General features: G+C 40.6%; 1 protein-coding gene across 1 annotated transcript in view; it reads right to left on the bottom strand.

The window, feature by feature from the left end:
* The window catches only part of CFAP299 (cilia and flagella associated protein 299), a 281,113-nt gene that overhangs the window by 235,295 nt on the left and 20,428 nt on the right, over positions 1-25,390 (bottom strand). The window contains exon 2 of the mRNA XM_072126591.1: positions 17,702-17,832. Within this exon, the coding sequence (XP_071982692.1) occupies positions 17,702-17,832 (131 nt within the window). The remainder of the gene's footprint in view (positions 1-17,701; positions 17,833-25,390) is intronic.

The following is a 25,390-nucleotide window of genomic DNA, read 5'->3' as shown; positions in this document are numbered from 1 at the left end:
GGAAACCCAAGCAAACACAGAGAGCACATACAAACTGTTTGGAGATGTTGACCTGGGTGGATTAGAACCCAGGACCCCAGCACGGCAAGGCAGTAGTGCTACCCACTCAGCCACCGTGCTGCCTCTACCTTTTTACCCCTTCCCAACACGTGCTGTAATAGTAATGCGCGCATCAGGTGCGGGTGCATGGAGAGTATATGGTAGTATATGGTAGTATCAATTAGACAACCTAGGGTTAAAGTACCTTAGGAGGTCTGAAAAATAGTAAAAATTAAAAAAAAAGTTTAAAAATTATAATCCTAGAAATTTCCCTAGAAGTCAAATAAATATAAATAAACAGTAAAAATCATTAACACATTAGGTATCGTTGCATCCGAAAATACCCGGTAAAAATATAATGATGGTTTTTCACTTCGCTTAACCTTGTAACGGAAAATAGCGCCCAAAGTCGAAAATGCCTCTTTTTTGCAAATTTTGAAAAATATAAGAAATTCAATAAAAGTGATCAAAAGGTCATACTGTCCTAAAAATGGTAGCATTGAAAACATCATCAAAAGTTGCAAAAAATGACCCACAGCTCCGTACACTGAAGTATGAAAAAAGTTAAAAGCGCCAGAAGATGGCAAAAAAAAAAAAAAAAAATTGTACAGGAGGTTTTAATTTTTGTAAATGTTTGAAAACATTATAAAACCTATACATAGTTGTTATCCCCATGATAGTACCGAGCCCACAAGAAAATGGCGCAAATGTGTTTTTTAACCATTTTCACTGCATTTTCCAGCTTCTCAGTACACGGCATGAAATATTAAATGCTGTCCCTATGAAGTGCAATTTGTTACCAAGAAAACAAGCTCTTTATGTGCAACAATAAAAAAGTTATAGATTTTTGAAGGTGGGGAGTTAATAATGGAAAAGAAAAAACAAAAAAAGGGCCAGGTCGTAAAGGTTTTAAAGGGAATCAGTCACCCTGATCTACCTCCCCTTATTAACTGCTATGTTATGGCTGGCATGTGTAGATATAGCTTTTCATATCTTTGTTTTTACTGTATGGCTATGCCATCCTTTCTAAAACACAGTCTATACCTGTACATGTGGAACATTGGCGTCTGAGGACTCCTCTACGTCTAAGGTCATGTCAGAAGCAACTTCTGAGTTTATACATCTACATGTGCCACACCCCTGCCAATGCATACGCAGGATGGTAGGGGAAGTTGAGAACCCTCTATGAAGGTCCTGGAACCTGGTCATTATGTAACAGTAGCTGTAGATCCTGCCGGAACAGGCAATAGTTAAATGGGTGTAAAATATTGACCAATGAGTTGGCTGGATTGTAAACTGGAGTGTGATTGGAGAGGTGCTACCACCTGACCAGGGGGAGAAATAAAACCTGTCTGTCTACAGAGACAGAGTGAACAGAGAGAGACAGTGTTCAATGCACCGTCAGTACTGACACTCAACCCAATCCCAGGACCAGAGTCAGGAGACTCAAATCCAGAGTTGCAGCTTCCACAGTTTGGACACAGCTCCATCCCAGCCTGCATCTACTATTCCTGAGGACCCTCTCCACGACCACCCCAGTACCAGAGTCTGCTGTTAACCATTTAGGCCCATTGCCTGCTACCTGTTCAATAAAGAACCATGAGTTAATTTGCACAATGTTGCCTCAGTCTGATCCCTGGATACGGCTGTCTACCACCATGGGCTCCCCATCCATTACCCAGGGGCCTTATCTTACAGACACTCAGGGGTTGCCCCAGAGAGAACCAGTACATCAGCCTCTCCCTCCATATTTCTTGCACACACCACCAGCTGGAGACCTGCCAGGCTACAAAGCACTGTGACATTAGCACGCCCTAGGCTGCAATCGCCAGCCACTCCCGTATTCTGGGCCCCGGTTGCCTCCAGGCCCCAATAAAAGGCTAGGCCCTGTTTGGGGATGTTGCACATGCATCAGTGTTCTAGGGAAGGTGCCCGCTGCGTCGACTTTTGGGCAAAAGCAAGATGTCACAAGAGCCAGGAGTGAGTTAGCTGGGAAGAGGATGAGAGAAGGCGCTGGTCAGAGAGGGAGTGCCCTGTATCTCATTGCTAATCGGTAACTCCTCAAAGTACTTCATCCTCATAGTAGTATTTCTAAAGTTTTGGCATGGATAGCAGCTTAAAAACAAATATGACAGACAGGGAACCCGTTTGTACAAAGCTCTACATAACATAGCTGCAAAAATGTACAATATAGTGTTATTCTTAACAAAATGTTACAAAACAAACGCTTGTATTATGTTATGCTATTGGAATATTAAATATACTGGATATCCATAACATATTAACATATTATATCCATAAAAGTTTACATATAATTGGTCTATTCTTTGCTTTTCTACTAAGCACTTGTTGCTTACAAGTTTGCTCAAAGAAAAATCTTTACGCAAGAAAAAGATACAAATCACTGAAAACATGTCCATATGACCACAGATGTTTTAGGCAGTGTTACAGAATCATAGGTCTGGAATGAATCTGTCTGACATATCAGTCTTAGCAAATGGTAAATCAAAGTTATGACTTAAACTTACCCAGCTATATGGAATGATAAGGTCGTAGACAAAATCATGAAAATTTTCAGTTCACTTCATTTGACCTTATTTATTCAAATCTATGTTCTATATTACTTCAATACATATTCAGTACAGTTACTGAAAACACATAGGCCTCATGCCTCACACATTGCTGTTCTGTGTGTGTCTTTATTGGACTACAGAAGATTAATGGTACTCTGACATCAGAGACATCATTCTGACAGTTTGACTTGACATCCGTAAACATTGTCCACACACACCGCTCTCCCTGTTCTCTTACATCCGACTATTTGGAACATACACGGCGGCAAACTCATCTATGGCTGTGGGTGTCTACACCAGAGGAGAGGATTGAGGGGACGGCACACTTCCTTTTGAAGCAACCACTACAACAACCTCTATGGTGAGTTTCCTTAGATTCAGTGTTCATTACCACAGGACATTTCATATGCTAAAACTATTTTTTCTTTGTACAATCACCTCAGCAGAAGTGGTCATATCCAAAGGTAGATGTCTAATTTCTACGGAACATAGGCCCACATTTCTCTCCGACTTTGTACTGAAAAGAATATGCAAGCTGCTTGCACATGTATTTATAAAGTGTCTGCGCCAGTTTTGTGTGGCGGCTGCATTATGCCTGACACACCATAAAATTCTGCACCTAAAGGGGCATGTTACTGCATAGTGGGAGTTTGTGCCACATTTATTATTGACATGTACCACAATTCTGTCTGGGCTACAATTCAGCAGCATAAACAAAGTGCACCAAATAAAAAATATGGTGCACACTTCCTGAGTAGTGCAGGGGTTGCAAGATTAATGAAGACCATGGCCACACTCTACAAGCAAACTGCACATAGTATAAACTGCACTAGTTTTGCTAAATGTGGGCCAATATGTCTACAGTTATGGGAAATAATCTTGACAAAAAAATTATATATTTTTAATTAACATCAAAAGGAATTTATGTATATGACAAATGAAATAAATTAAATGCGATTGTCCAGACAAGAATATAAATATAAATATAATATATATTATATAAATAAATAAATATTATATATTATTTATTTATTTAGCAGTTGAATGTATTGCTTATAAAAAAAACTCTACAACTAGACAAACATATTTAGAAACAACTAGAAATATCAAAGATGAGGGTGAATTATATTATTTTAATATAAGGTTAAATATATATATATTTCTATCATTTGAATATCTTCTCCAGTATTAGCCGGTAGGGTGTTACTGTCTTAGCCTTGTTGCAGTACTGGATTCTTACTTGTGACCACAGCGACTCTACAATCACCAGCTAAAGGCAACTCACAGCACTCCATGTCCAAACCCAGCAGCCGTTGCTGTCTGGTTCCCAATGTCAATTGTGCAGCATTGCTACGGAACCCACAATCCCCAGAAAAAGTTGTGTCTGGCACTCCACTTTAAGAGGAATCCAGCATAATTCAGTTGTCTGTCAATTTTCACACTTTTACATGTGTTATTTTGTTCTTGACCTTGATCTTGGGGTCTTGCTAACGTGTTGCACTTTTGGATACATTTTTGGATCTGTTTTTAGATACTTTAAAATGCAACATAGAGAAAGTGGGGCGAAATTACATGCAGTTTACTGGTAATAATCAAGTCAGCATCTTTCACAATCCAAAAACACATCTAAAATCACATGAAAAAATGCAATGTCATTCTCTTGATGCTTCAGCCTGATTCAGCAAGCTGCTTGGAGTTGTTGACTGGTACTTGTTCTGCTCCTGTCTTATTCCAAATCCCTGCCGAAAGTGTAACCTAATTTATCCTATCTGGTCATACACTCCCGTGCTTGGTAATGATGTCATACAATTTGAAGACTGATAAGGCAGTAATATGTTGTCGAATCATAAAATACTGAAATGTCATCTTAGTACTCAGTAATCCCCTGGGTTTATATTACCACTGAGTAATATATGTCACAAAGTGCAAAATTGGTGTCCAGGAATCTGAATGGCCAATGACAGCCCAAGGTTAATAAACCTCACGCCCCAATAACATAAACAAAGAACTGATCCCTCCACGCCTATGTAGAATGTAATAGCGTGATGTATTTTATAACCATTAGGACACACAGCTTGTTCTCACTACATAAGATTCTGGAGTACCTGTTCCCTAATTACAGACCATGTGCTTGTATTTCGCATCTGGAAAAACTGCTGTTGGAATCGTCCCAAATGTGAAATTTGAACTGTTCACCACTCTTTGCTGATGTATCATATAAGGAGAAAAGCCAAAGATACACATGGAATGCTAAGCCCTCTGCAGCCATGAAAAGCACACAATATTAGCTTATATAGCTGTGAGTAATCTTCTGTGGCTTGCTATAGAAACAGATTTTTAGAATTTGTGAAGCTAATTAACTAGTTTGGCAAAGACCAGAATTTGTAGAACAAACATGTCGCGTATATGAGGATAGTAAGGAAAGTACGTATTAGAAAGTTCCATGCGTGTAAAGTTTTATGCCGACATAGTCATTTCTTTATCCTATATGTTACAGAGGAAATAGAAATAGGGAAAAATAGACATTTTAACTTCAAGTTATAATGGATGATGAAAATCTTTTAACATCACTAATTCAGAAATGAATAGCATAATGGTGTGAATATAGTGCCTCAGTGTCATGTAGAGATGTATGCTCACAGTTTTTACAAAGAAGTGGATACAAAAAGGGTGACTTACTGACCATAAAGTAGTGGCAGTTGTATGGCCTGGTCTAATGGCCAGAAAGCAGTAGCTATAAAGTGTTCCTTACTAGATAGTACTGACCACCTACTGACCACACAGACATGCATCACAATGTGAATCTGGCCTTTAAGGGGTTGTGCCACAAAGCAAGTTAGGCCCTATCCACATGAAAGGGCCTAACTTGCTGATCGTTGGGGTCTCAGTGATGGGTGCTGTACAATTGAAGAAAAAATATATCCTACATAAAATGGTCTTTTATTAGAACAATAATAAGAAGTTTTATTCCTACAATGGTGTCCTGAAGTTCAACGTTTTCTGTTTACACTTGACAATGGAAAGTAGCCAATCCAAAGAACACTGTGATATAACAGTGGTGCTATGGAGTGCATCAAAAACCTGTAAACCATATGTTTGAAAATGAAAGAGGAACTTGCACCACCTCTATTTCTTTGAACCCAATAAGGTGCTATTCCAATGATAGCTTCCTCTATTCCCAATTGATCAATGTCATTATTTGGGAGCTCTATAGTTAGATGAGCAATGTAGTGTAGCACTACCTTAAAGGATGCAGAGTTGAAATTGATGGAAGTGGAGAAAGATACTCTTTAAGGTGACATCCAGATATACAGAGATAAAAGTGGTTCACTCACTCTTATTCATGAATTGTCATGAACCACTTGAAACACGTCCACTTTTATATCCATGCCTCTTGCAGTGGGGTGAACCGTACTAAGGGCGACTGTGGTTATAGAGGCTGGTGAGCTGGAATATTTTCTTTCTGTTACTTTCTCTCAGTGATGAGACCCCCACAGATCACAAAAACATGGTGTCTGATGGGGTCCCACGTACCTCCATTAGACCCCTCGTCCCGAGGAGTAATGGAGCAGATGGCCGCGCATGACCGTTCTGCTCCATTTTTCTCCTGAGCTCGGGACCTCAACGAACCCCTTCTTTTGTTGATCGGTAGGGGTCTTGTCAATGGGACCCCCACTGAGCAGCAGGTTAGGCCCTATTCTGTGGATTACCTATTCTTCTACAGAATACTGGAAGAGTGGTATCAAGCACAGGACCACCTACTAGGTACAGAAGGTTGGATAATTTTCCAAATACATATTTCTCTGTCTGTCTCTCTCTCTCTATTATATATATATATATATATATATATATATATATATATATATATACTTGCTGTCCCCTCCAAAATCTATTTCTTGTTTCTAGTACCGCTAAAGAGGAAAAAAAAACACAAAAAAGCATTGGTATGAATAATTTTTAGTAATATTTTTACGATATGTAGACATGAGCCTGCGCCGAGGGACAATAAGCAGATAGACAGCTACGTGTGTAGTGAGTTAAAACCAGAAAAGATAATTGTCTTCGATTTTCCACATTCAAGTATATTCTGCCTATAATATTCTCAAAGCCAATACTAAAAAAACATTTTCAATATTGAAGAAAATTATGTGGTTATGGTTTCATGTTATATTTTGGAGAAAGAATACCAAAGGTTTAAACCGCAAACCTGGGCATCACACGACTGTCAAGTCATTAATTCACCCACACGGACTTGTTATAGAACAGAGCACTAATTTATATCAGCTGAACAAATGTACAGGGAGCTCCGAGGTTTTACGTGTGGTAACAGTTCAATACTACAAGGCAGGTTGGCACACAAGTCCTACTGTTGTCAGAATTAGATCTGAAACTTCATATTACCCACTATGAAGATCTAATCTAATAAAATCCATATATCCTAGATCCATACAATAACATCAAACCTGCCATTACAATACAATGCAGAAAGATGGGGAACACACAATTTTTAAAGGTAAATTCACAGCACACTTGCAATTCACACCAATTGCAAATCATAATATGAAAATTTTACATTATATGTATGCATGTCCTAAAACCAGAGGTACAGCGGACATAGATGCATTTAAGTGGATGTGTACCCCATGTTCTGAGGTCAATATCAAGGGAAACAAATATTGGGTCACAATTAATTGTCTGAGTTTATTTAGTTAAAAGGTACAGTAAACAAGTCTGCATTTATTTGGGGGGAGGTTTCTGGTTTATTTTTTCTTAGGGACATCTGTGGACTGTATACTGCATGGCATGTGCTGGTCATGCAAACAAAGAAATGCAAACTTTTTTGCAGCATTTATTATTTTTGCACATATCATGGAATTACAAGGATTTGGAGATTAGCAAAGGCAACTGCCTCATATTTGCAATCAGTCCATTTAGTTGACTGCAAAATACACAAACATTTTTCAGGACATACACGGCAATTTTCTATGTACAAGCCCTGAAATAGTTGCAATGCCTTGCAAACCGCTAGTAATTGCAATAACTTCCCCCTTTAGGCCACCTCCACGCATGGGCATGGAAGGGCATGAAGCATGCAAAGCCAGTGGTGGAATGAGGACCTGGTGTAGAATTGAATGTTGCCACAGTCGCCAAATGCATCAGGATTCACACTCGCTATAGTCTGAACAAACTCAACAGTCGCTGGTTAATAGCACAATTTTAATGCCAGGCAAGGCCTGAACCTCCTGATGCGACAGTGCTTTGTTGTTAATACAGCCCAATCTATTTTAATACTATGCTACCTAAATAAAAAGGTAGTCATACTGTTTTGAATTAGATGAGAAAGGTGGTCCTCAATAATGTCTTTCCACTGATAAATGTGTTATTGCAATGAAAATAGAAATTGAGATATTTCTGCAACATTTGTAATACGATAGAGTTCAAACTCTTGGATTTTTAGGTGATAATGTCCCAAAATTCTGCACATAAAAAGTGAGTAACTCGAGCAGGCGGGGCCATTTGTTCTACCAATTGTAGGCACTCATCTATTGGAGTAAGTTTTTGAGCATGGGAAGAAATTAAGTTTTGTAAATATTTTTTAAACAGATGGAACATGGAAACAATTCAGTTACAATTTCAACTACTCCCTTTCCTACAGACTATATCATTCAAATCTTTGTTTTCTTGTTATTGTCTTAATTTCTTGACTACAAGAATACATAAAATACTTGATGCTGAAAACAGACAAACTCAAACCATGGAGAGATTGCCAAATTGCAAACAGTAATCTAGGAGTGGACACCTAAAAATGATTTATTTTTTTTGGCAGGATTTGGCTTGGAATGCGTTTCCAAGTTGGTTGTAAATTCCTCTTAAGTGCCTTGAGTTGTTGACTAGGGATTAAGAGGAATTTAAGGTCTATGACCTGAAGCAGAAGCAACAGCTTGTCTGTGGAACAGACTATATCATGTCAACTCCCAACTTGAGGATTTCAGACAAATAGCAGGTGTGGAGCTGGTGTCTCATGCACTTGCTGGCCTCAGTGATCTCTCATATTAATCGAAAAATCCTGGATGATTTATGACATGGATTGTATTTAATACTGTGATGCAATATGTTATCCTTTTATTTTCTTGTACTAAAAAAAGTGTGTAAGGCGCTAATTACTTAACCAAAATAACGATCTTACATAACAACTGAGTTCTGTATTTTGTGTGTTAAAAAGACTTTTGACTGCTTTCTAAGAACAGAATGACACATTTTATGATTCATCCTCTATGACCCCAAAGTCCTCATTCAGTTTAGGCAAAGTGATGTTTCTATTTACAACTCTTGCTTTCACCAACTCATATACACTCCATCATGGAACACATATGCAAGTGGGTGGATTGTAAAAATATCGAACCGGCAGTCACAGCTGGTGATAATTTAGCAATGAGCAATACTCGCATGACTGTTCTTGCCAAAATAGTTTATCCATATTTAGTGGCCTTTGTCAAAGCGTATGAACTATGAAAACTGTATATGTGTCTAATATAGGTAACAGACATTGTTGATACTAAATGTAACATAATGTCCTACTCATATTATACATATTGACATGTCAATACCATTAAAAAAAAAGTATAAAAATACATATGGAACACTTACAACTATTCACAGTGAGTGTAAATTGTGTCTCACAGTGATATAAATACAGCATTACTACATCCTAAAGTTAATCTTCTGTTGGTGATTTTTAAGAACTCTGTAGAGGGGATCCTAGCCACAAAAAATGTCCTGTTTTTTTTCAAATTTATATTTTGCTGGAGAGCAGGGTAGTGTCAATACTAAATGTGTGTTTCTTAGTATTATGATCAAAATACAATCAGGGTTGTTTACTAGAGATGAGCGAACATACTCGTCCGAGCTTGATGCTCGTTCGAGCATTAGCGTACTCGAAACTGCTCGTTGCTCGGATGAATACTTCGACCGCTCGAGAAAATGGCATCTCCCGCCGTTGTGATTTTTGGCGGCCAGAAACAGAGCCAATCACAAGCCAGGAGACTCTGCATTCCACCCAGCATGACGTGGTACCCTTACACGTCGATAGCAGTGGTTGGCTGGCCAGATCAGGTGACCCTGGAATAGACTAGCCCCTGCCCGCGCTGCTCGCATCATTCTCTGTCTGGATGCCGCTAGGGAGAGAGCTGCTGCTGGTCAGGGAAAGCGTTAGGCTGTTCTATTAGAATAGTGTTAGGCAGGAGTGATTCTACAAGAACCCAACAGCCCTTCTTAGGGCTACAATAACGTTTTATTTTACTTTTTTTTGGTTTGCCTGTGGCTGGGCTTGCTGCCATTAGTAGTGCAGCTAGTACCATATTGTGAGGAATTTGCTGGGAGACCGTTGTGTTTAGCTCTTAGTGACACGCATATCCACCTTAAACACCGAAGTGGGACGATTTATTAGGGGTTTGACTAGAATTAGGCAGAGTCTGCTGATTTATTTTTTTTTACCTTTATTTCTTTTTATAACTCAAAGTCATCAGGCACAGCACAAAATCCAGTTGTGTGCTGTCAGAGTAGGTTAGAAACTAGCCATAGCAAGGATAGCATCATTTTGTTTAAAAAAAAAAAAAGAAATAAAAATAAACACAAAAAAAAAAAAAAATTTAAGGTTTACACTTTAATTTTGAAAATGTTTAACCCGAGGGCTAGGGGTAGAGGACGAGGGCATGGACGTGGCCGTCCAACTACTGCAGGGGTCAGAGGCCGTGGTCCTTGGCGGGGTGAGACACCACCTGCTGATGAGGGAGCAGGGGAACGCCGCAGAGCTACACTCCCTAGGTTCATCATGTCTCAAGTTACTGGGACTCGTGGTAGAGCAATGTTGAGGCCAGAACAGTGCGAACAGGTGATGGCGTGGATTGCGGACAATGCTTCTAGCCATTTGTCCACCAGTCAGTCTTCCACGCAGTCCACCCATGTCACCGAAATCAGCACTCCTCCGGCTCCTCCACCTCAGCCTCCTTCCCCCCAGTCTGCCCCCTCCCAGCAAAATTTGGCATTTGAACCGGCGTACTCTGAGGAACTGTTTTCTGGACCCTTCCCACAGTCACATACCACTTGTCCAGTTGCTGCTGAGCTATTTTCCGATGCCCAAGTTTTCCACCGGTCGCAGTCTGTCGGGGATGATGACATTATTGACGTAGTGGAAGAAGTGTGTAAAGAGGTGTCGGACGATGAGGAGACACGGTTGTCAGACAGTGGTGAAGTTGTTGTCAGGGCAGGAAGTCCGAGGGGGGAGCAGACTGAGGGATCGGAGGATGATGAGGTGACAGACCCAAGCTGGGTTGATAGGCCGGGTGAACACAGTGCTTCTGAGACGGAGGCGAGTCCTATAGCAGAACAGGTTGGAAGAGGCAGTGGTGGGGCCAGACGGAGAGGCAGGGCCAGAGCTGGTGCATCAGCGCCAAATGTTTCCCGTAGTCAAGCTCCCGTGGCGAGGGCTAGATTTTCAGAAGTCTGGAGGTTCTTTAAAGAAACACCGGATGACCGACGGACTGTGGTGTGCAACCTGTGCCAAACCAGGATCAGCAGGGGTTCCACAACTACTAGCTTAACTACCACCAGTATGCACAGGCATATGAATGCTAAACACCCCACTCAAAGGCACCAAGCCCGTTCACCTCCGGCCGGGCACACCACTGCTTCTTCCCCTGTGTCATCTGCTAGTCAGCCCCCTGCTCAGGATCCCGGCCCAAACACCTCCCGTGCGAAAACCCCATCTTCGCCTCCACGATCCTCCACAGCATCCACCAGCGTTCAGCTCTCCATACCCCAGACGCTGGAGCGCAAAAGGAAGTATAGCGCAACCCACCCACACGCCCAAGACCTCAACGTCCACATCTCCAAGTTGCTTAGCCTGGAGATGCTGCCCTATAGGCTGGTAGAGACCGAGGCCTTTCTAAACCTCATGGCGGCGGCCGCCCCTTGGTATTCGGTCCCCAGCCGCCACTACTTTTCTCGATGTGCCGTCCCTGCCCTGCACAAGCACGTGTCAGAGAACATCATCCGTGCCCTGACCAACGCCGTTTCTGACAAGGTCCACCTGACCACGGACACGTGGATGAGTGCTGCCGGGCAGGGCCACTATATATCGCTGACGGCACATTGGGTTAACTTGGTGGAGGCTGGGACCGAGTCTGACCCTGGGGCTGGTCATATACTGCCGACGCCGAGGATTGCGGGGCCTACCTCGGTCCAGGTCTCAAAGGCCTACTATGCCTCCTCCTCCTCCCACCCCTCCTCCTCCGAATTACCATCCGTGGGCATGGCGCCATCAGTCGGTACCTTTAGGCACAGCAGCAGTGCCGTCGCTAAGCGACAGCAGGCGGTGCTCAAACTGCTGAGCTTAGGCGATAAAAGGCACACTGCCCAAGAGCTATTACAGGGCATCACGGCGCAGACCAATCTGTGGCTGGCACCGCTGAACCTTAAGCCAGGCATGGTTGTGTGTGACAACGGCCGTAACCTGGTGGCGGCTCTGCAACTCGGCAGACTGACACATTTGCCATGCCTGGCCCATGTGTTAAATCTCATAGTTCAGCGTTTCCTCAAGACATACCCCAATCTGTCTGATTTGCTCACGAAGGTGCGCCGCATCTGTGCGCAAGTCCAGCACAGATGCTGCCACTCTCAGGGCAGCGCAGCGCCGCCTCCAATTGCCCGCTCAACGACTGTTGTGCAACGTGCCCACGAGGTGGAATTCAACATTAACCATGTTATCCAGAGTTTACCAGCAGCGCAGAGCGATTGTAGACTGCCAGATGTCAGTCAGCTTCCTCAAGTCTACAATGAGGAGTGGAAGTGGATGTCTGAGTCAGGTGCTGAGTAACTTTGAGGAGTACACACAGATGGTCAGTGGCGATGCCGCCATCATCAGCCTCACCATCCCGCTGCTTGGCCTGTTGAAAAACTCTCTGGTCAGCATGAAGTCGGAAGCTTTGCACTCGACACAAGAGATGGGGGAAGAAGATTCCCTTGTTGATAGCCAAAGCACCCTTAGGTCTGTTTCTCAGCGCATATCGGAGGAGGTGGAGGAGGATGAGGAGGAAGAGGAGGAGAATGTTGGCGAGACAGAAGAGGGGACCATTGTTCAGTCCTTCACTGTTCAGCGTGTATGGGCAGAAGAAGAGGAGTTGGAGGAGTTGGAGGAGGAGGAAATGGGCAGTCAGGCCAGTGAGGGGAGTGAATTCTTGCGCGTTGGGACTCTGGCACATATGGCAGATTTCATGCTAGGCTGCCTATCCCGTGACCCTCGTGTTCAAAGAATTTATTCCAGCCCCGATTACTGGGTATTCACTCTCCTGGACCCACGGTACAAGCAAAATCTTTCTACTCTCATCCCTGGAGAGGAAAGGAGTGTGAGAATGCATCAATACCAGCAGGCCCTGGTGCACAAGCTGAAACAGTATTTCCCTTCTGACAGCGCTAGCGGCAGAGGGCGTACTTCTGCGGGACAAGTAGCGAAGGAGAGTAGGCGAACAGGCAGCTTTTCCAGCACTGGCAGGGGTACGCTTTACAAGGCCTTTGCCAGTTTTATGTCACCCCAGCAAGACACTGTCACCTGTCCCCAGTCTCGGCACAGTAGGGCTGATCTTTACAGAAAGATGGTGAGGGAGTACGTAGCTGACCATACCATCATCCTAAATGATCACACAGCCCCCTACAACTACTGGGTTTCAAAGCTGGACATGTGGCACGAACTGGCGCTGTACGCCTTGGAGGTTCTTGCCTGCCCTGCCGCTAGTGTGTTGTCCGAGCGGGTTTTCAGTGCAGCTGGTGGCATCATCACCGATAAGCGTACACGCCTGTCGACTGACAGCGCTGACAGGCTGACGCTTATCAAGATGAATAAAGCCTGGATTTCTCCGGAAATTTAATTCTCCACCAGGTGAAAGAAGCTCAACCTGAATAATGTATGCACTCCTCCTCATTGTCCTCCTTCTCCTCCTCTTTGTACACTAAAGCAGAGGAAACTGTCTATTTTTTGCCAGGGCCAACTGGCTCTAGCTATAGTACTCTATGTATTTAATTTTTCTGGAGGGCCACCTACCCGGTCCTCTGTTTTAAGCAATTTTTGGGAGTGCCACATACAGGCACTCAATCTATTTAATTTTTCTGGAGGACCACCTACCTGCTCCTCTGGTTTGAAAACTTTTTTGGACTGCCACATACAGGCACTATCCAAATTAAATTGTCTCCATAGCAGCCTCCACATGTCGTCTTTTTAGCTGGCTCCACACGTTGTCTCCATTGCTACCTCCACACGTCATCGCCATAGCTGCCTCCAAAAGTTGTCCATATAGCTGCCTCCATACATGGTCTCCTTATCAAAAGAACTGTGTCAGGCAGAATTTTGGGTTGTTTTTATGGCTTCCACATCAAACTTGTTAACTTTGTCGCCACCCTGCTGTGTAATCCACAAAATATACTGGCAAACTTTTATCATTTACCGATATTATTTCAGCGCTTCTTGCACATCTGTTTACATTCCCCTCACCCGCCATAACCCAAACTTATAAGAACGCTACTACACTTGATCTTATACAAAAGGTTCTTAGAAGTGCTGTTTGGGGAGTAACCTAGAGACAGGGGCTTGGATTGGCGAAAGCTCGCCTGGCAGCGGAGCGCCAGCTCCATCTCAAGATCCAACTAACATAGTTTTAACTGCAGTACCTTTAATCTACTACTAGTTCATTGCCTCCAAACATGGTCCCCTTATCAAACGAGCTGTGTCAGGCAGAATTTTGGGTTGTTTTCATGGCTTCCACATCAAACTTGTTAACTTTGTCGCCACCCTGCTGTGTAATCCACAAAATATACTGGCAAACTTTTATCATTTACCGATATTATTTCAGCGCTTCTTGCGCATCTGTTTACATTCCCCTCACCCGCCATAACCCAAACTTATAAGAACGCTACTACACTTGATCTTATATAAAAGGTTCTTAGAAGTGCTGTTTGGGGAGTAGCCTAGAGACAGGGGCTTTGATTGGCGAAAGCTCGCCTGGCAGCGGAGCGCCAGCTCCATCCCAAGATCCAACTAACATAGTTTTAACTGCAGCACCTTTAATCTACTACTAGTTCACTGCCTCCATACATCATCCCCTTATCAAACGAGCTGTGTCAGGCAGAATTTTCAGGTGTTTCACCAGATACATAGTGGAACTCGGCCCATCTGTCGCCGCCATGCTGGAGACCTGAAGTTGCAATCGTAGCAGCGCAATATGGATGCCCCATACTGTCGCTCTTAATCATGGAACCATTTCCGTAAAAACAATTAAAAATGGAACCACTATGCTATTCCATTATTCCTAGGTGAAATATTCAAACGACCCCGCCTGCTTTGAAAATTATAATTTTTTCAAAGTAAACGCTTCTGGCCCCCAGGCCCATTTTGGGTGGGGAGGAGCCGAGAGACAGGGGCTTGGACAGGCGAAAGCTCGCCTGGCAGTGGACCGCCAGCTCCATCCCAAGATTAGGCAGCCTCAGAGGCATCCATGCATGCTGCCCCTGCTGTTTCCTGTCCATTTTGCCTCCACGATCCTCCACAGCGTCCACCAATGTCTCATTTCAACTCTCTATACCCCAGACGCTGGAGCACGAGAGGATATGCAGCACATCATTCCCTTATCAAACGAGCTGTGTCAGGCAGAATTTTCAGGTGTTTCACCAGATACATAGTGGAACTCGGTCTATCTGTCGCCGCCATGCTGGAGACGTGAAGTTGCAATCATAGCAGCGCAATATAAATGCCCCATACTGTCGCTCTTATTCATGGAAGTCGTCTCCATGGCTGCCTCCACATGTCGTCCCCTTATCAAAAGAGTTGTGTCAGGCTCATTGTTTGGGTGTTTCACCAGATACGTTATGGAACTTGGTCACTATGTCGCCACCATGCTGTGTTATCGACTAAATATACCGTCAACCTTTTGTTCACATAGGAAATCATTTCACCTCCTTTGGTGAAACCTGAGTCCATTTAGGGTATGTCGCCAAGACTCTCTCTAGCCTGCCACTGCTGCCGCTGCCTCTGCATGCCGTTCCCTATAGTGTCAGGGTCAATTATTGCATGTTTTAGATGCTATCTAGCCTCATTCGGTCACTCTGTCATGGCCATGCTGTTGCCCATAATTTTTGCATAATGGTGCGATTAAGCAGCCTCAGAGGCATCCATGCATGCTGCCCCTGCTGTTTCCTGTCCATTCCCGTGGTGTTTCCATCCTTTTCTGAGGTTCCCAGGTGTTTGGCCAAGCTTCCCTGTGCAGAGCCTTGGTCCCCTTGAAAAATGCTCGAGTCTCCCATTGACTTCAATGGGGCTCGTTATTCGAGACGAGCACTCGAGCATCGGGAAAAGTTCATCTCGAATAACGAGTACCCGAGCATTTTAGTGCTTGCTCATCTCTATTGTTTACTCATTTTTACAAGGGAGAGTCCACAGGAGCAGTAATATTTTTGTTTTTTTTTTCAATTACATTTTTTAATAAGATTCTTGGCTGAAGACTCTGACTGCATCAAAATAGTCAAAGTTTACAGGAGTGGAGGAATAGGGTTTATAGTATGTGTGGGAACACAAAGCTTAAGGATCTTTGGCAATAAGATGTCATAATGTATAAGACTAGGAAATCATAGTGTACATTAGTGAAAATACAAGTACTGTAGAAAGACAATAGAAACGAGGTACAGTGGACTATAATCTATTGGAATGAGGCGCAAGGTTTTTACTCTGGGTGATCACATCTCAGTCACCTGAAACTTCTGTAACATTTCATTGCGTGAATTGTTCACCATTGTATCACCAGTGATGCTAATAATAATGCAGGTAGCTGAAGAATGTTTGTTTGCTTATGGTTTCTTAGGGAGAATATTAAGGGGAGAATAGTCACTGTGTTCTTCCAGTACAAGGAGGTGTTACTGGTTCTAGTTGATCGTGTGATATTGGAAACTTGGTGCGGATTAAAATAGTAAGATCATGATTGTGTCTGGTCATGAAGTCCCGAGTGTGATAGAAAGCTTTGTTTCTGTTGGAGTGCTTCTTTAAATCTTGCAAGAACTGCATACTCCTGTATCTTCTCTAAAACTACAGGAACAAGTACATCTTTAGCATACCAAAAAGATGCATCTTTACTTCCCTTATTTGCGGACAATTGACAGGGTTCCTTTAGTGTTTCGTTTGGATAACTTCAAACTAAATGATGACGCTTCAATAGACTGGAACCAATCTTTTATACCCATATGTATAACAACTACAGATGACACCTATTGACTAGGTTTATTACCACATTAGTGTTCATATTCTAAGTGCATACATACATAATTCAACCTCATATTTATCACTAAGGCAAGAGTCGGAAGTAATAAAGATGAAAGGAACAGACACATGCATTTGGTCAGGACCAATTTTCTTTTAATAGTGCATTTTGTAAGCAATGCTTCTTGGCATTCATGGTTTATCTATTCCAGTCTCTCACTTGGTTTCCTGAAGTTTGAAGACACAGTAAAACAGATCTGACAATGAACAAATGAGCCTCATGGAAAGGAAGGGAACAAGCTGCCACAGAAGACTAAATAATAACTATGTAGTTTCTGTCAAGATTGGTGCTCATGTTTCAATGATCAAACAAAAGAGAGGAAACTACTGGAGAAATCTTGATTTTAATGTCACTAACAGAACATTTGGGACATTCTGGGCAATGATTATTCTTCATCTATTCCAGTACTTCCCTTCCTTCTGCCTACATTTTTAGAAAATATGTACTGTCCCTGTGCTTTCATCATGGTCTGCTGGTTGTGCACACATATTTTTATGTTTATCCTCTTTTCATAAATTAGTAGCTTACAGTCAAATGTGGTCGTACAGCAGATCTCTTCCAGCTCACTCACCCTAGCTGATCTGCTCAGCACATGTGTCTTGGTACAATATCGGACCTGTAACTAGTGTCCTTATTTGATGTGAGGGGAAGCACATGCCAATAAGACTGTTTCCAATCATACACAGGAGATGCAAAGAATGTGGTCCACTTGTTACAGACACAGCTGGGACTTACTTTTGTTGAGTTCTCTGGGAGAGTCTAGAAGCCTCTGCTGCTGCCTTTCTTGCCTCAAACTCTTCTCTTTTTAGTACCTCTCCACTTCCCCTGTAGCCCAGCTCCACCAGCTGACGGGCTAGTTCTTCATCCTGGGGACAAAAGAAAAACGTGACACTTTTCTAATCTGTAGTATGTTTGTAGACAAGTAGTTACAGATGAAGGGGGATCAGTAATGACAGAAAATAACTGTAAGACACCTGTACACTACTTGCAAGGTTGAAGCTGTTACAATTTTTACAGAATAAGGTATTCACTGCCATGTCTGCAGGCCCGAAGCCACTTATGAAAAAGGAAATGAGCAGACAAAAAGCTTGCACTGTAAAAGTCGGTGCCAGACAGCTGCTACAAAGCTAAATACCATATATACTCGAGTATTAGCCTAGTTTTTCAGCACAAAAAAGATGTGCTGAAAACCCAAAGTCGGCTTATACTCAAGTAAAAAAAATATAGGTTTTACCAGGTTTTTATGGTAAAATTAGGGGCCTCGGCTTATACTCAAGTATATACGGTAAGTTTAAGGTATATGTTAAAATGGGACCATATGACCATGATAGTGGTTATCTAATCGGCAATAATACATGCAAATAGGTCTATTGATATTTCTCACACCCAGACAAGAAAAGACCGTCATATCTACATAGCATAATGCTGCACAAATATGCATTAAACTCACAAAATGTTAAAATGCAACTTAATATCCTTTAAAAATTGTAAAAGCAGACTAAAACCTGATCTGCTGCGGTTGAAATGTAGCATTCATATGAAAGCCCCTCCAAATTATCATTGGAAATGCAGGGTCTGCTAGAATAATAGCTGCTTTAATTGAAAAGCTCCCTATCATAGTGGGAGGTCTAAAGCCTAAAACTGCCTCTATGATGTCCATGTGCCCTTATTAGTATTTTAGACAGAGTTGTTCATGTAAGTCCTCCTCTTCAACTCTTTAAGAACCCACAGTTACAAAGCAAATCATCAGTAATTGAAATGAACACAAGGGAAAATACAGAGCTATTAGTATGAAATATTTCATTAATTATTCATAGGTAATAAATATTCATTGTACAAATTATTTATTCAATGTTTTTGTTTAGAGCTTTAACAGAAACAAAGTGCAGCAAAGGATTAACACATGTGGACAACTTGGCCACACAAAGTAATAAAAGTGAAATAAGTACAAGTTATTATTTTGTTTCATTATACAAACATTTATCCTGAACTGAAACTTTAAATATATATAGTTTTATTATTATTTATTACGTTTCAATACCCAAAAAATTAAAACCTTTTGCAAAAAAGTAATTTTCCTGGATTGTACAAACTTTTCATCACTTTTTGTATTCAAATTTTTATTTTGATGGCCATTTAAACATTTGGACATTTTCTTCTGTTTCCAGTCTGAAATATCAATTTTTATATTTTGATAAATTGGGTATTTTTGGATACAGCAATGCCTAACATGTTTATGTTTGTTTTTTGTTTTTTTTTAAAGCTTAGAACATTTGCCATAATAGCTTTGGGGTCTGAGTTACACTGTTATTTCACTGCCACAATTGCATTTGATTTTGTCACTTAAACAGTTAACCCCTGTTAACTGGAGGTTAGCGGTATGTTTGCTGCACAATGCTGCATACACCCTTTATATACAATTTGGCATAATAATACTTTGCACATTGTTAGGGGGTTAAAATAATTAAAATATGTATGTGAATATATGTGAAAACTAAATACAACTACATCTGCTGTGCCTTAGCATAAAATGGGGGCACCTTATTGGAGATTCAGATACAAACTAAAAGAAATTGACCTCGATAGGCATAGTTGATAATTCGCACAAGTTAATTCCAGTATTAAGCACTTTGTTATAAAATTTTACACACTCATTTTCTGTGTGGAAACAAAACAAGCAAGTGAACACATTGTAACCATTGTAACCTAATTAATTGCTGCATTAAAGAAATAAATGAAGTCTGCTCTCTACTCAATTCCAGACCAAGAAATGTCTATCGAAATGAAATGTAGTCTGTGATGTGTGAACACTTAGGGTTTAAAACTTCTATTTCACCATTAAACCTAAAGACAGGTTCCCAGAGCAGTCTTTTCAGTGTTCCCCAGTCCACTTTTATGATAAAAATCCATATCTCACATCTAAAAAAGTAGCTTGCACCTTGCCAGTAGACTCATCGAGTCACAAGTGGTATGTTTTCTCTTCTCCAATGTCTCTCTCAGCTTCCTCAATCCCCTTCCCTCAAAATGACTCACTGAAGGGAATTTCAGGAGGGAAGGAAGGGAGAATGAGGGAGCTGAGAGAGATTTTGTGACTCGCTGAAGGGAAATTCCAGAAGGAAGGCGGGAATGAGGGTGATATTGGAGAACTGAAAATATGCCCCTTGTGACTTTTAAGGTCAAAACCTGATGACAGGTCCCCATAAAAGTGTCTGGGGAGCTAAGACTGGGGCAGAGGGAAAAGCAGAGGAGCGAAGAGTCAATGATACAGAGAAAGACATAAAGTTACGAATATCACGGATGCAGACAGGCTGGGATGGAGGGACTGATATGCCCCTCTGCTGCTCTTATTTTTTGCAGGAAATGCACATACACAAGTCTCTCCTAACTACACAGAGAGTAGCATCAATTGGTTTCCCTCCAGAGTAAGCAGGGAGCAGCAGCCCCTTATCTTCAGAAAGTAATTGGCTTCAGCTGCCCCCCCTTGGGACCAAACTGCTTTTCAGAGGCAGTTTTAAAATCAGCATAGCATAGGATATTGTAACCTGTCACCAGCTAAAAATGACATTCTTACTAACAGGTTTACTTTAAAGGGAATGTGTAACTAGTTACCTGTTTTTTAAATATCATATTTATTTCAAATATGATTTTAGGAATTTTTGATTCTTTTATTTATACTCTGGACAGCTTTCCTGCTCTATAGTTAAAGGGAACCCGTGATCAGGTTTTCACCATAAAACCTGACTGATACTTGCTAATTCTGGAGGGGTTTTCTTTGCAGATCTTAACATCTTATCACAGATATGAAGCAGTTAAAAGGTTACTGAATATAAGTAAAACTTAATGATATTGTCCCTAGAATTGTGCAAGGAGCTAAGTAACATTTTCATTTATTATCTAAAACCAACATTCACATTTCTCAGTAGGCTATCACTTAGATATGTACTGAAATGCTTAAATATTTAACATGGTCTTAAAGTGGTAGTAAGCAAATAGTTAAGTAATATACTGGGTGGGGCTACTGTTTGCCATAGATTAGGATGAGTTCAACTAAGTTTGCTATTGTATACTAAATATATGTAATAAAATGGTTTTAATAATGCCACGCACTGCTTGGAAAGTGATGATTACAAAGTTTGAGTTCATTTTCTCAACTTATTTCATTTTATTTTTGTTTCTTTGCTTTTTAAACAGGGAGTATGGGAGTATTTACTTTACACGTGATTATTATTATATAATTATATTTTATGGATGGAGGCATTCATAGCACTACTTAGTTTACCTAGCATATAGTATGGTATACATGACATTAAGCTATATAGTACATTGAGGTGAATAAATTACATACAGATTTACAGTACATTGTGCATACATTTGGCCAATAATAATACTTTTCTCTTATATAGCATAAACATGGAAGTAACAAATAAGTGACATACTGTAAATAAAGAACCGATTAATGAGGAATAAATCCAGTATCCAAGCAGACAATGATATAAATGCGGAATATTGTACAAAATTATTGTGGACAAGGTGAATTAGAATATCTAATGTGTTTCCCAATTTGTATAAATTATTAGGTCACTTCCTTTAGGAAATAAAAAAAAATCGGAAAATTAATGTTATTGTTTGTATCAATTCCTCACGGTTTACTAGATCTCTGCTTGCTGCCCTTCTATTGAAAGCTTTTATGTTTACTTCCAGTGAACAGAAATCTGACAATGGTCATGTGATGTCACACAGGTGCAAGTCTCGTTATATTACAGAGAGTAATCAGAGCTGTGTGATATAATGAGCCGTGCACCTGTGTCCACTGGAAGTAAACATAGAAGCTTTCTATGGAATGACAGCAAGCAGAGATCTAGAAAACATGAGGAATTAAAACAGAAAGTATATTGGAAAATGGTATAACTTTTCCTTACATAAACCATATAATTTATTTGCCATAAGTGGACAACCCCTTTAAAATCAGCATCCTAAAACCATACATAGAAAACAAACTTCATCCCCCAAAATATAGTTGTAAGTCCCAAGACAAAGAAATGACAGGTATCCATTAATGGATGAATACCAAAAACTAGACGAAAGGAGGGAAATCCATGCCAATAATGAACTTGTAAAATAGAGAAACTTTATTGATAACAAATAAATTCTTTAAAATGTAGTAAAAAATTCCAGGAGAGACAATGCATGAACAACCCAGGTAAGGGTACACAGCTGTATATAGAGTAGTACAAAGGGAGCGCTGCTCCTAATGGCAGTAATGTTTACTGCATCACATAACAAAAACTCATGCCCAGACACAGAAGTTAAGCAGATAAATACTACAAATAAACATGCAGTTATTTGAAAAAATATCAGACCCAAACAAGGATAAAAATCTGTGAAAAGGAGATCCCGTGGACCACAGTACCTGGTGTTCAGCCCCCAACGCACGTTTCAACCTGCTGGTCGCCGGAGCAGCGCTGGATTAAACTTCCGGCCGCGCTGGATACCAGAGGGCACTGGAAAGTAAGTAGGACTTTTTCTTTTAAGCAGTAACCCCCCCCCCCCTCCCCCGGCCACCATTAGTTTTTTTTCAGAACTCGGACAACCCCTTTAATATAGTTGTCCCACTGAACTTTCCATAATGTAAGATTAGAGCAGACAATCAGAAGATCTCCAACTACCTCTCTGGGGTCCATGTTCACAACTAGCAGTACCAGCTTCTGAACTGTGGGGCCTGAAACTTTGACTTGCTAGCAATCCTTGCCTTTTCAATTCTATGGAGGGGTCAGTGAGATAACACTTGCCCCATTTCTGAGTCTCCATATCCAGGGATCTGGTCCATGGATTGATCTTTTTTAAGGCAACTGAACTTTCTATACACATGAGTTTTATTTGGACCAAATGCAGTCTGACAACAGATTCTACATAGTTAGAAATGAGACTATTTTGAACACAAACATCAGAGCTCACATCCTTCAATGAAGGACCATATGTGGACTTACTTTCAGCTGGATGAGTTTTATCTTTTAAATACCATAAAATATAACAATAAATTGTAAATATGACTGAAAATAGCAGGAAAATTAGCAAAAGATGGAAAGTCTCCCAATGTTACCTTTCATATTCACCAATGGTGGTCTCTAACACATTATAATATGTAATAGAATTTAATTCTCTGTAATGTATCAGCTCATATTGAACATATTAGAACCCTCTAGGAGAAAAGCAACATTCAAATCCATGAAAACTCTACAGATGTCATACAGCATTTTGAAATATTTTAAGAAGGGCCAAAAATATTATAATTACATTTATCCAGCTTTACAATTCTCCACTTTCATTCTCTTAAAACTGGCAAAAACATTGTTTGGAACATTTAGTGTTCTATAATAATTTAATAACGTTCCATCCAAGAACAAATTAACATCATCAAAGCAAACACCAAAGCTTTTGAAAATATTTTTTGACATTTAGAGGTTTATTTAATACCATGGCAGACATAGCTCAATATGTTGTGGCAAACTGGATCCAGTGAAGGTCACATACTCAGTGTTACTTTGACAGAATGGCTGGAAACACATATAACTGAATTGTTACCAGAGGGCACTATTGGAAGTTACTGTAGATGGAAGTAAAGTAATACAGGGTTTCAGAGCATGAAAGTAAGAGCTTATTCAAATGGATGTTTTTGACCTTAGTATACTATCTGGTTTTTGTGTATAGTATAGTGACCCAGTGATATAGTGATTTACATGTTAATTTTATCACAGGTGCACGTTGTGAGAAAAAATTGGATACTGCCCTTTTTTTTATCACATGTGGACCAAAGACCTCCAAAGAAGTCAATGGATCCAGAAAAAGAAGAAATTTTATGGGGCATGGATGACATCCATATATGCTCTGTTAGGACAGGGAAAATAGATTAGAAAACCATTAATTTTTTTGTGGACATGTAAAAAACAGATGAAATACGGATGTGAAAAAGCATTCAGATAAAATACAATCTGCACGCGGATATCACACCTACACATTTTTTGGGACATGCAACAGACATGCCCGTCTGAATAAGCCCTACATGGAATTGCTTTCAGCCTTATTCCTTTACAAGACTTACACAACCACTTCACATAGACATCAAACTGAAATAATATTTGTTATTATACCACAGTGCAAAAGTTCCACAACTACCTGGAACTATACCTAGTCCAACTAGTTACCAAGTAAACCAAAATATGATTATTTTTCCAAGCAGATATGCTTGAAAAAAATATGCTTTTTTTTAAATAAATCTTTATTATGGTATTATACATAACAAAAAAATGATATACAAGTACAAAGAACCGATTCTTTGTAACATAATTTAAAAAATCAATTTCAACACCGCCAATACCATTTAATTTTTGCATATTCTCCTCAAACCCTCCCACCCTTATCGAACTACTAAGTTACTTAAACATCGTAAATTGTAAAAAAGGCGCTGAACCATTCTAATGCTTACCTACTTTATAAAAATAACAGGATTGTGGGATCTCATGGTCATCCTCTAACTCGGAAAAGAGTTTCATCCGTCCGTTTTTTATTACCTGTTCTACAAATAGTATGCCTTTTTCAATCCATGGGATAATTTTAACTTTGGGAGTATTTAATTTGAAGTTCCCCCATAAGGGTGTAAATGAGAGGATGTCTAGTAGGTGCCAAATATTCTTGATCTCCCTCCACACCTTTAAATATAGAGTTGGATATGATTTTTTTATAATCCTTACTGCCCCAATCACCAGTCTCTAAAGTTTCTAATATATTAAATATTACTTTACCATCCCCTAACCCCATGATCTTAACCGTTTGTGCTGCCAAAGAGAAACGTTCCCAAGACAACATATACTTTAGTTGTTCCGATAAAAAGTAGATTTTCATATCTGGAATGGCATAACCCCCCTTTTTATAGGGGAGCATCATTATTTCCATGTTTATACGAGGTTGTCTACCCCTCCAGACCAAAACCCTGAAAAGGCTCTCCGTAATGCTAAAGATCTTTCATTGGGACAAGCAGTGGTGCCGCTGCTAATACATAGAGAAGTTTTGGAAGAAACCGCATTTTAATCAAGGCAATTCTTTCTGCAAAGCATATTAATAGGCAGTTTTTTCGAAGTTTTCATCTTGTTTCTAATAAGCCCTAACATTGGTAAAATATTATTTTCGACATATCTACTGTAGATCCTCTGAAATCTTTATCCCTAAGTATTCCACAAAGCTGCAAGCCGGCTTCTGCCAATTTATTAGAGATGAGCGAGTATACTCGTCCGAGCTTGATGCTCGTTCGAGTATTAAGGTACTCGAAACGGCTCGTTGCTCGGACTAGTATTTCCCCTGCTCGAGATCGAGCCTTTAATTAAAAAAACACAGTGAAGAACAATTAAGAATAGAATAAAAACAGTGAAC

This window comes from Engystomops pustulosus, chromosome 1 (assembly GCF_040894005.1).
Source record: "Engystomops pustulosus chromosome 1, aEngPut4.maternal, whole genome shotgun sequence".
Classification (NCBI taxonomy): Eukaryota; Metazoa; Chordata; class Amphibia; order Anura; family Leptodactylidae; genus Engystomops; species Engystomops pustulosus.
Note: the sequence above shows the minus strand (reverse complement) of the source record. Positions and strands in the feature narration are given on the sequence as shown.